A 12,313-nucleotide genomic window follows, 5' to 3' on the forward strand; every position below is an offset into this window, starting at 1 on the left:
CCCACTCATGGGCCTTGAGGCTGTTGGCCAATTCCTCAGCCCTCTGCTGTCTCGCGTGAGCTGGGGCCAGGGCAGACCTCTTGCGCTGCTCCCCGCGCCACCCCCCAGTGCCCCCCGCCGGCCGGGGCACACTGTGGTCACACTGTGCTATTCTGTGATGGGGAGAAGGCAAAGTCTTAAGGCTGTGTCCTGCCAGGTCTTGGGTCGGAGTGGATAGAGCGAATCTCAGACTCCTGGTACTGCCTCTTCCTCTCTGGCTCCAATGACGTCCCTGACGAATTGATCATTTATTGATTCAGTGAATTTGTACTGAGAGCCTACTGTGTGCCAGTCGCTCTTCTAGACATGGGTGATATGGCAGTGAACAAAACAACGGAAAAATCTTTACAAGCAGGGGAGGGGGACCAGAAATGTTGGATGTGTATGGGATTTTTGATGGCAGGTAGCAAAAGTGCATAAAGAAGTCAGTGAAGAGATACCGAGCCCCGGTCTCTCTTGAGTACACAAGAGGCCATGGAGAATTTTTGTGCTGAGAAGTGATGCAAGTAACTGACCTGTCCTGGAGAATTGCCTTTAGCTGGCCATCTCCATCCAAGAATGAGAGATTAAAGTAGGTTACCCAGTGGCCTATGTCACCATCTTGCCTTACCTAGTGATTGTATTAGCTACATTAATTTCACCATCCTGCTTGAGTGTCCTCTGGAATGTCAGCCGTGGACTCTGAGCTTGGAGGAAACATGACCCTAGATTCCTAAGGGGAAATGTGGGAAAGCAGGTGTCACGTACAGTCCTCTTGGGATGGACAGGGTAGCCACCCGAGCTAGGGCCCAGGAGGCCTGGCTTACCAGCTGAAGGATTCGAGTCCCATGCTAGGGATGTGATGTGATAAGTGAGCGCAGCCTTAGTCAGCATTCCTGGAAGTCTGGTGTCCAGATGGAGGGCAGCGCTAATCCCATGGCTACAGTTGTATGCACTGCAATCATGCTGGAGAGCTTCCCGAGCAGCCCCAGGCCACGGCATCGGATAGAGACTGTGTCCCACGAGGAAGCTGCCTGAGAGGGAGCACGGGAGGCTGCTTGTAGCTGTTGTAAGCATTCGAAGGACTTGGATCTGATAGAGGACCAACTTCCGTTACCTGCTCCGAAGAATAGCCTTGGACATTCCAGGGACCACGGAGTCTAGGGACTCGTTCCCTTACAGGAGATCTGTTGATGCCATAGGGGGTCGGGGGCTGGACTCGTGGGCTCTGGAGCCAAGCAGCCGGAGTCGCAGTCTTTGTCCTCACAAGCTTTACCTCCCTAGGCAAGTAGCTGACCCTTCTTGAACCCTGGGTCCCTTTTTCTGCAATGTAGGGCATTATCGTGCTTAACTTATAGGGTTGAGATCATACTTGGACAGCCCTTAAAAATGTCTAGCGGAGTAGTTCTCAGCATTTTGTAATGTCTGGAGACAATTTGGTTGTCACAGCCGGGCACTGGGGTTCCTGCTGGCATCTGGTGGGTCGAGGTCAAAGATGCTGTTAAACATTCTGTAGTGCACGGACAACCCCCAACAACAGTGACTTATCTGGTTGCCAAAGCAATGGCGAGGGGATGGGGACCTTCCTGGTGTCCCACAGGGTAAGTGCGCTGTACATTTTAGTAGTTAATAAGGGATGTAATGCGTGTTTAATCTCTTCTGACCGCTTGTGTGTCAGATGTTTACAAAACATCAGCTACCTTCTGAACTCTATAATAGAGTCTGAAAATACAAAGAACTCTCCCAGACCACAGAGGTCATAATCTCCTGGGCCAGATACAAAACACATATTAATATAACATAAAATTGTATTAGGGGATAAATCATCTTGTGTGATCCAGGTCTGATAGACTCTTGGTATAAACGAGCCTCCAGTTTCAGGTCAGTAGATAGTGGGCGAGACATGAAAAGCAGTAATTATATAACATGAAATTATATTACTTGTTAAGTGCCAGAAGCAAGTTATAAACAATATTTGATGAGAAGAAAAACATCGGTTCTTAGAAATATCGTAAAAGACTTCACAGAGGAAGAGCCCTTTGGACTGGTGCTGGAGTGGGGTTGTCCTTGGGGGAAAGGGGCTTAGGGTATCCTGCTGCAGAGGTGGGCAGAGGGGAGGGGGAAAGGCAGCTCCCGCGGTGTGCTTGAGAAGAGGGTGGGAGGTGTGCCTTCAGCACCTAGGGCCCAAGAGTAAAGGCTTCTGATGGCCACTAAGGAGCTTTGGCTTTTCACTTAAGGAATGGGAGCCATTGAGGCAGGAGGGTGGTTTGTTGGAGATTATTTCTTGCAAGCATAGTTTGTTGGCAGTTCCAAAGAAAGAGGTTGAATGAGGAAAGACATGTGACAAAGAGACCAATTAGGAAGCAAATGAATTGGGATGGGATCTAGACTTGTTGTGTCTCAAGACCAGGAGATGAAGGACTGTATTCTAAAACATTTCTGAGGGGCATCTGAGTGGCTCAGTCAGTTCAGCGCCTGCCTTCAGCGAGGGTCATGATCCCAGGGTCCTGGGATCGAGTCCCGTGTCAGGCTCTCAGCCCAGTGGAGAGCCTGCTTTTTCCTCTCCCTCTGCTGCTCCCCTGCTTATGCACTCTCACTCTCTCTCCCTCTTCCAAATTAATTAAAAATCTTAAAAATAAAGTGTTTCTGAGGCTCTAGACCGGTGGCCTTCATGCCGCATCTGGGTTTTATTTTATTTTATTTTATTTTACTTTATTTTATTTTGTTAGTAATTGCTACACCCAACATGGGGCTCGAGCTCACAACCCTGAGGCCAAGAGTTTCCTGCCTCTCCAACTGAACCAGCCAGTCACCTCTCAGCTGGGTTTTGTAAAGCCTCACATCCCCAGTGCCTCCCACAAAGCCAAGCATTCAGTAGTTGCTCAGTGAACTGGTTGGAATGAGGAAATGGGGTAGAATCAATCATGTTTAGTAACTGTTTTGTGGGGATGGCGTGAGGCGGGGGCAGATGTTGGAAGACTGAGCTTATGATCCTGTGGGTACGGGAGTGGATGGGGCAGAATGGGAAAAGCGGTCTAGCTGGGGACGTGTTAATTGTGGAGAGTTAAGGAAGGTGCAGGTAGAAGGGCCACCGTCAACCAGAAACACGAGGGTGGGATCTGACTCATCAGGGTAGGAGCAGCGGGCAGACATCTGAAAATGAATGAACTTGTCCTGTAAAAACAGGCGGGAGAGCAAAGGTTCAAGGACAGATCCCTGGAGAATGCCAGCCCTTAAAGGGACTGGGGCCAGAAGAGACTGTCACCAAGAGAGGGAAACAGGGAGAGTCCTGACTCAGAAGCCACAGGCATTGGCCGACAGTATCAAAGGCTTCAGAGTAGGAGGCAGAGAAAATAGACGTTCCTCAGGTTTGGCGCGGCTGCTGATGGCTTCAGGAGGAGGAGGAGCCATTTCTGCATGAAAATCCCGGTGGGAGCCGGGGTGGGGTCGGATAGGGCACTGATACAGAAGTGTGACCAGCGGAGGTGGACATGCAGGGATGGCCCGAAGAGGAGGTGGAAGCAGAGAGGGCTTTGTTTTGGGGTGGGGTGGGGGGAGATCGAAGTCTGTTTAGTAGGAATGAGGGGGAGAGAGTGGGAAGAAGCAGGGCGAAGGGGGATCCCTGATCGGAAGGGTCCTGGCGAGGGGAGTGGGGATTGATGTCCGGTGGAAGCACTGGAGGGAACAGGAGGGGTGGCTGAGTCTAGATGGGGCAATCAGGCAGCTCCAGTGTTTTCCTTGCAGAAACAAAGGGACAGTGACATTGATTATGTGAGTTGCTCAAGGTCTCTGAACCAATAAGAACGGAGCTTCTGCTTCTCCCCGCCTTGGTCTTCCTAGACCCTTGCTCGGGGACAGTTGACCTTATCCCTTAGCTGGGCCCCAGGGCTCCAAGGGACCTGGCAGCACGCTGTGCCCTTGGGCGGGTGTGCATTCCGTTCCTCCTGCTTCAGGTAGCAGGTGGGTGCCTGCTGTGTGTGAGGCGGCAAGTGTCCACCCAGCCCGAGGCCCAGTAGCCACTTCGGGGGCCTTCATGCTTCACCCTGTGCCCTGGGCTCTGCCCTCCAGCGAGGTCCGGGGCCGTGCTCACGGCCTCAGGTCAGCGAGGGACTGCTGTGCTATTTAGCAGAGCACCTGAGAGCCCGCGGGCTTCCTGCCCCAGGGTCAGCTTTGCCTAGTGTGTCGGGGAAGCTGGTCACCTTGGTGGCTGGTGGCAGGCAGGAGCTGCTGCATGTTGGACATGAGTGGAGCGGAGTCCTGCTCTCTGGCTCAGGTACTGTCCTGTGACTTTCCCCGTGTCCTTTCGTACCCAGGGGTCTGGTCAATAATGCGGGGCGGCCCACAGCTGGGAGAAGGCTGTGGGTCCACCTGGGGCAGCCGCCACCGGACAAGCTCGGGCACTGGGAATGTCTGTTGCTGCCGGGCTCTGGTCAGGGCTTGGCCCAGGGAGGGGAGGGCTGGGCTGATGACACCCCAGACTGGGTGGGTGGGGGGGTCTTGGGGCAAACTCTAAGCCTCAGTAGTCTGCTTCTCACACACCAACACCATTTGGGAACCAAGACGTCCATCGCCAGGCAGGCTTTCTGGGGAGGAGGTCAAAGGGGGCTAGTTTCCGTGTTGCTTGGGATCCGACTAGTCCGCTGTGTTCACCTCCCGCTGCCAAAGGTCTCCACCACCCCGGTGGGGCCTGGAGGGTGGTCGAGTCTGTGTCTTTCAGTTACTGTGGAGCTCGCTCGATGTGCTCGTGTCTATTCTGGCTTCCCCTTAAGAGAGGTGGGGGAGAGGGGTTGTTTTTTGTTTTGTTTTTCACTTAGGAATGCCTGGACACTGCCTTTAACACATTAAATCAGAATCTTGGAGACTGGGACCGAGGCCTTTCTATATTTTTAAACTCCTCAGGTCCTGGCCTTAGGCTAGTCAGGCCAGCAGTGTTATGACCTACTGATAACAAAGGGAGCTGCCAGGAAATGGAGTGAGTCCTGATGACAAGACAGAATGGAAGGGAGGAGAGGGTGAGGTTCGTGAAGTCGGGAGGTGTTAGGGCTGGGAGGGTCCTGATGTGGAGCTCTGCAGCATGGAGTGTGTTCCTCGCAGAGTGGCTGGGCACCACCTGGGAGCTGGTTAGAATTCGTGTCCAGCCTTGCCCACTGAGTCAGAAGGCACACCTTAAAGTCCAAGTGGCCTGCTTTGGCCGTCATGCGAACATCCTCATCGCCCTTGTCCTGCTCGGTGGTTCCGAACTCTCACAGCTTGTTAGAATCCCTGGAGGCGCTCGAGCAGATTCTGCTGCTGGGCCAGACGCATCAAGTCCCAATTTCAAGGTGTAGGACCCAGATGCTCTTAATTATTTCTTATTTTTTAAAAATGTTAGCACCCTAGGCGATTCTCCTTTCAGTCAAGGTCAAAAACATCCACCTGAACCAGTGTTTCTCAGGCTTGCATGTGCCTGTGACTCATCAGGTGATCTTACTCAAGTGCAAATGCTCATGTTGTCAGTGTGGAGGGGCAGGAGAGCATACATTTTTTTTTTTTTAAGATTTATTTATCCATTTGAGAGAGAGAGAGAGAGCACAAGCAGGGGGAAGGAAAAGGGGAGCACTCCAGCAGACTCCCCACTGAGTGTGGGCTAGATCTCATGATGCTGAGATCATGACCTGAGCAAAAATCCAAGAGTCAGATGCTTAACTGAATGAGCCACCCCGGTGCCCTGAGATTATAAATTTCTAATAAGGTGCCCTAGTGATGCCCATGGTGCTGATGTGATAAATATATTTTGAGCTGCAAAATATATATTTTTTTGTGGACTCAGAGCAGAGCATGGGGGCAGAACATCGTCTCCATAATACAAATATATAAATATTTCTACACAATATTTATATATCTAAAATATGTTTTAGGCTAACTTCCCAGTTTCACAGCCAAAGAAACTGAGGGTCAGAGAGGGACACGTGACCCCACCACCACCACCACCACCACCAAGGTAACCCAATGTGCCAGTCATCAGTAGTACTTCCTGAGCACTGGCTATGTGCTGGGCCGTGTGCTGGATGCTGGGAATCAGACAGACCTCATTGGTACCCTCACGGAGCTCAAACTCCAGTGAGGAGGACAGAGAGCAAGCAAGTAAGTAACTAGGCTCAGTATAGATCAGGAGAAGTGCTCTGGATCGTGCCAGGGTGAGGAATGACTTGGCAGTGACTGAAGGAAGAAGGCATGCCACTTTCGGAGGAGGGGTCAGGGAAGCTTCTAGAACCGTGACTTTCACTGATGTCTTTTAACTACAAATCCAGAACTTTACTGGATAGGGTCATCCTCCATCCTGCTGGGGTTTGGGGATGGGCGCTCCTGACTCTCCTGAGGATGCCTGGCTCTGGTCCCACACCCCTTTCCCCACTCCCTGCCAAGACTCTCATTCTTTGGTGTTTGTGGACTCAGAGCAGAGCGTGGGGGCAGAGCATCGACTCCATAATAGGACAGTGTTCAGGATAATTGATTTATGATTAGTAACAAAAACCAGCTCTCATCCTGATGCTGTCTCCTGCCCTGAGGAAATAATTGGAGGTTTTCCAGGTCTCCCTGAGAGCTGGAGCTTCCGTCCCTGTCCCAGTGGATCCCAAGGATCACCTGAGCTGCTTGTGAAAATGCCTGTCCCAGGTCCCGCCCTCTCTGATTTAGCAAACCCCGGGAGGAGCCCTGGAATCTGTGTTTGCAGGAAGCCGCCCAGGGTAACTTCTGATTCGGGTGACGGCGGTGGGGAACACTGTGTGGATGACAGAAATGGCGCCTGGCATCCCACACCTCGTGGTGTTCTGTGCAGGCTGCCTAAATTGTTTCCCCTGTGACTCTGCAGTGTGGCCCTGGCTGAGTTTGGGTGTAGGGACCTCTTTGCTTATGTGTGTTTAGCAGCTGACCCCCTTCCAGAGCCCTGTCCTTGCCATGCCAAAGTGTCTACCATCTCCTCTGAGCAATGCCCCGCCCCCCCATTTAAACAGTTGCCTCCATGGAACTCCATCCACCCCCGCCCCCAGCACTGGGAAGATGAGAGCTTGGACCCTGTTTGCATTTAGTTAGAATCTAGAAGAACTGGGGACCATTCACAGCCCCAGTGCCAGGCCAGAGTGGATCTGTTTGGCTGGAGTGGTGAGACTGAGGACGTAGAGGTGGGTGGTAGCAGAGACAAGGGACTGCTTTGGATGGCGGAGAATGATAAATGTCGGCTGCCTAAAATACAAATCATAGCCCCGTACAGTTCACTTCCATGGCAAAGGTGTGTAGAGCTTCCTATCTGCCTCCTGGAGTTGGCCCTTCCCAGGTAAAACTGAGGAAGGGGACCAAGAAACCACGCCAGGGAAGCTCGAATAGGCCAGTCTGGCGTGGGACCTCATCTTTGACGAGTGGGATCTGGGTTCCCTTGCTCCACCTGGACCCCAGATGCTGCTTTCAAGGGATTAGAGGATGTCTACTCTCTGGGTGGCCACCCCGGAAGCAGCTCTGTGCCTTCTGGAGAAGGAAAGGCAGGCTGCGGTTGTGTCCTCCAGGCTCTAGGTAGAAGGTTTCCAGAGCTGACCACACACCTGTGACTCCTAACCTCCTAGGTGGCCCGAGGCAGCCGGGATGACAGCTCTCCCCAGGAACCCTGCTACCCGCTGAGAAACATGATCAGCAAGTCCCGTGAGTGTTGTCCCGGGGCTCCCTGACCCTGAAGGATGGGCCCCCCAGAAGCAGTCTTCAGCATCTGCGACCCGCTGGGGGCTGTGGAGGGACAGACAGATGGCCAGGGGGCCTTCTGTTCATCTTGAAGGACCATAGAAACACAGGCTCAAGCCCGGTGCTGGAAAACCACGGCCAGGCGAGGGCCGGGGACCGGGTCTGCTTGAGTTGGAGGTGGCAGGGGCCCAAAACAGGGTCGGTGGCCTGGGGCTGTCTCTGCCTGTCCCTGCCTCTAGCTCCTCTGTGCATGTGCCCTGCAGGCTGGAAGCTCCTGGCCATGCTGGCTCTGGTCCTGGTCGTCATGGTGTGGTATTCTATCTCCCGGGAAGACAGGTACTTGGAGCTCTGGGTCCAGCTTCCCGGTCCTTCCGTTGGTTCTTCTCAGCTATGGGCTCAGGGATGGAGTGTCAGGGGGTGGCCGACCTACTGGGCCTGGGAGGGTTCAGAGGGCGAGGGTATGGCCCCTTCCTTTAGCTGTTAGCGTGAAATCCTTCCAGGAAGGTTAGGTAGTGGGTTCGGGGTGCAGGGTTTGTAACGCCTCATCAGAGCTGCTCAGAGAAAGGAGAGCTGGATCTGCTGTGAGTTGGTCTCAGAGTGAACTTGGGTTGAGATGATTCTACCCTGTGCATCACTTGCTGGGACCTGGGGACCTATGTCATGGGAGAAAGTGGAGGCTGCCTGGGACGCTGGCCCCTGGGCCGGAGAGGTCTGACTGGAGCTCCTGCCTCCTCCCTTTTCTGTCTCTAGTTTTTATTTTCCCATCCCAGAGAAGAAGGAGCCATGCTTCCAGGGGGAAGTGGAGAGGAAGGCCTCTAAGCTGTTTGGCAAGTAAGTACTCAAGGCTGAGGTGGGGCGGGCATAGGGTGAGGTGGGTGGGGAGTTTCAGAGGGTAGGGGCCTCAGTGCTGGTGTAGATGGAGGGGAACGTATTAGTGGACATGGGTTAGGTGACCCGTGAGGGGAGGAGAGGCCCTTGAACATACAGATATATAAGCAATATAGTAAGACAGAATAATTATGTTATTATATACAATATTATATAATATATAAATATAATTTTTAAAATATTTTTATTTATTTGACAGACAGCCAGAGAGGGAACACAAGCAGGGGGAGTGGGAGAGGGAGAAGCAGGTCCACGGGGGGCTCCATCCCAGGACCCCAGGATCATGACCTGAGCCAAAGGCAGGTGCTTAGCGATTAAGCCACCCAGGTGCCCCATAAATATAATTTATACATTGAGTTGGAGGTTTCAGGGGCCCCAAATATTATATATTATACCTTACTTTTATATATTATAAATAATATGTTTATTATATATAATGTTATTATATATTATACTTTTATATATTATATAAAAACATAACCATGAATATATATTACTGTATATTAAAGTATTTAATATATTTAAGTATATAAATATATAGTTTATATAACATATATTATTATACCATAAAATATCATATAATTATATCACTAAAATATCATATGATTATATATATTATATTAATACATGATATATAATAACTATTATATACAATATTACATACTACTATATATGACATATAGAGTATTAGTCAGGGGCCTGACCTGACCCTGGCTTCTGGCTTCTTTAAGATTAATCCCTTTCTCATCCCGGCCCTGCGTTCACCTCTGCAGCTACTCCCGAGATCAGCCCATCTTCCTGCAGCTGAAGGATTATTTCTGGGTCAAGACACCGTCTGCCTATGAGCTGCCCTACGGGACCAAAGGGAGTGGTAAGAGTGGCTGGGTGAATGGGCATGGTGGGCTCACCTCGGCCACGCTGCTTCTCGCTCTCTGCTGCTCATGGTCCCAGTGCCCACGCTTTGAACCAGGCTCCGATGCTGAGGTCAGGGGAGGAGGGGGCAGCAGAGGCTCTGAGGAGCAGTGGAGGGAGAGCTGGCAGCCTTTGGGAAGCTGGCTGTTGTCATCGGCCCCTCTCAATCTGCATCTTTTTGTAGAAGACCTGCTCCTCCGGGTTCTAGCCATTACCAGCTACTCCATCCCAGAGAGCATCCAGAGGTAAGGAGACAGTCCCTGCCCCGAGTCTGGGCACCTTCTCCTTTCCGCCTCCCAGAGATAGTCATGGGCCAGCACCTCCCAGCGAGGCTTCCTATCTCTGCTCCCCTGGGGCCAATTTGACCCTTCTTTCCAGCCTGCCTGTCTCCAGGGGAGGCAGGGACGCCAGTATCCACGGCAACTGGGCCTGGGCATCTGGGCACCGGAGCAGGCAGGGTATTGCCCTGACGACATGCGGACCTGGGTAGGCGAGGGGGCTTTGAAATGGGATTTCTTATTAGACCCCACTAGGACCCCACTCCTCTCCTCCTCCACCTTCTGTTCTCTGCTCAGTTCCTCTGCCGTGAAAGCTGGGAAGTCAGCAGGACCCTAAGTGGGACTCCTTGGAGATGCCGGGTCTGTGGGGATCAGAGGCCGAGGCAGCTTGGGAAGGAATCCCAAGCCGGGCCCCAGGCAGACCCAGATCAGGAGTTAAGCAGCACAGGCGCAGGGGTCTCCCCGGGGGGCTGATCACCATCTCCCACCGCAGTCTCAAGTGTCGCCGCTGCGTGGTGGTGGGGAACGGGCACCGGCTTCGCAACAGCTCACTGGGGGACGCCATCAACAAGTACGACGTGGTCATCAGGTCTGTAGCTTGGGCGCTCGTCCCTTCTGTTTGGGAGGGACTGTCAACAGGCCCGTGGGCCTCCACGTGACGGGCCTCCTCCTCCCGGCCTTTCAGATTGAACAATGCCCCTGTGGCTGGCTACGAGGGCGACGTGGGCTCTAAGACCACCATGCGTCTCTTCTACCCTGAGTCCGCCCACTTCAACCCCAAAGTGGAGAATAACCCAGACACACTCCTCGTCCTGGTAGCTTTCAAGGCAATGGACTTCCACTGGATTGAGACCATCCTGAGTGACAAGAAGAGGGTGAGCGGGGACTCGAGGGAGGGGAGGGGGCGGGGCTCCGAGACGGGACCCTGCCTGTCTGAGAACCTCACGCTCTACAATGTCTGCCCTGTGAAAGAGCCCAGGAGGGGAAGGTGTGAACTCTGTGTTCTGTGGGGCTTCTGAGAAGCCACCACAGCAGCCAGGGTCTGACAGCCTGCGGGCATGCGGTGGGCACTCCAAGCTTGAGGCTGCCCGGGCCAGGGAAGCTGCCAGAAAATGTGTGTGCCAGTGAGAAACCTGGGAGGAAAGCAGCTGGTCAGTAGTCCTCTCCAGGCAGGGGTAGGCTAGAACAGGAGGTCTGTCCTTCTGGGTGGTGTCCCCTGTGTCTTTTTCTCATCTAGTCAGATGCTGACACTGGTCCCATCGAGCATTTTCACCAAGGGTTTACGCAGCCCCACGCTTAAGCCCCTTCCACCTGTTTGGTGGAATTGGGCAGTAGTTGGACCCGCCACCCTACACAGCTTGTCACTGCCCACCCCGCCCACCACCAGTAGGGTCCTCCCACCTCACCCCACTCCTCTCTGGTCGCCCTTTCCCTCTTGGGTGCGGGCCTGGCCTCCACGTCCCTCCCGGTTCACCCTGCACTCCGGGGGTCTCCGCCATCACATGGACCCCATCTGCCTGCTGAGCACAGCCCGGCTGGACTCAAGAAACAGGCGTGCCCACAACCCTATCTCTCCCTTCCAATCGTATGCCCCGCAGGTGCGAAAGGGCTTCTGGAAGCAGCCTCCCCTCATCTGGGACGTCAACCCCAGGCAGGTTCGGATTCTCAACCCTTTCTTCATGGAGATTGCAGCGGACAAGCTACTAAGCCTGCCCATGCAGCAGCCGCGCAAGATTAAACAGGTGCATGGGGTGTCGGTGGGTGGCGGTGGGTGGCGGGTAGGGAAGCCAGAGGCTGGGACAGGATGTTTCTAGAGGCTTGGGAAGCCCTGGAGGACCCCAAGAGGGGGAAAGTAACAACAGAGACCCCAGTTTGCATTTGAACAGCCCCCCAGACGGCCTCCCGCCCCACACACCCCTGTATTCAGTCCAGTGTATTTGGCTATGGGCGGGGAGAGTTGGGGGGGATGTCTGCTGAGCAGGAAGTTAGGGGAGCGTTTTTACAAGGCTCAGGGCCAGAGTTAGAGGCTTTGGCAGGCGCTGGTCAGAATTTATAAACTAGGGAGTTGCTGGAACAGTCTGTGGCCTTGACTTTAGAATGTCTGCAGTTGGCTGTGAGGTCACTTTATCTGTGATCTTATCTTGGAATGGATTCATCAGAGTGAATTAAAGGAGCTTGAGCTTCGTTTTGTCTCGGGTGCCCTGCTTCCGTGCCATGTGTCAGGTTGGGGAGTCACACAGTACAGTTCTGCAAGCTGTGGTTTGTGTTTTAGCCCCACCTTCCCAAGGACTTCCACACCTGCCGTCTGAACCCCTAGAGAGGCGGTGTGGGATTGTAGTCATCGGAGATAGCTAGTAAACATCCCCAGGACTTGGCTGTCCTGCCTCTTACTCTGTGGCCTTGGGCAGATTGGCCACTGGGAGCCTTATCTGTGTGGTGAGGACGGTGTTCAGTGTTCGTACTGACCTTTTAAGGCCCTTGTAGAATTTAAAAACACAATTATATAACAC

At 53.1% G+C, this 12,313-nt stretch overlaps 1 protein-coding gene across 6 annotated transcripts in view; it reads left to right on the forward strand.

Annotated features, from left to right (window-relative positions):
• The window catches only part of ST3GAL4 (ST3 beta-galactoside alpha-2,3-sialyltransferase 4), a 34,351-nt gene that overhangs the window by 15,668 nt on the left and 6,370 nt on the right, over positions 1-12,313 (forward strand). For 5 of the 6 annotated variants that reach the window (XM_032359302.1, XM_032359304.1, XM_032359307.1 and 2 more), the window contains 8 exons: positions 7,614-7,689; positions 7,989-8,061; positions 8,476-8,556; positions 9,387-9,484; positions 9,710-9,770; positions 10,297-10,392; positions 10,489-10,678; positions 11,402-11,545. In XM_032359302.1, the coding sequence (XP_032215193.1) occupies positions 7,614-7,689; positions 7,989-8,061; positions 8,476-8,556; positions 9,387-9,484; positions 9,710-9,770; positions 10,297-10,392; positions 10,489-10,678; positions 11,402-11,545 (819 nt within the window). Of the gene's footprint in view, positions 1-2,780; positions 4,292-7,613; positions 7,690-7,988; positions 8,062-8,475; positions 8,557-9,386; positions 9,485-9,709; positions 9,771-10,296; positions 10,393-10,488; positions 10,679-11,401; positions 11,546-12,313 lie in introns of those variants that run through there. The other variant, XM_032359303.1, reaches the window with a different exon arrangement.

The sequence above is a fragment of the Mustela erminea genome, chromosome 9, assembly GCF_009829155.1.
Source record: "Mustela erminea isolate mMusErm1 chromosome 9, mMusErm1.Pri, whole genome shotgun sequence".
NCBI classification, from domain to species: Eukaryota; Metazoa; Chordata; class Mammalia; order Carnivora; family Mustelidae; genus Mustela; species Mustela erminea.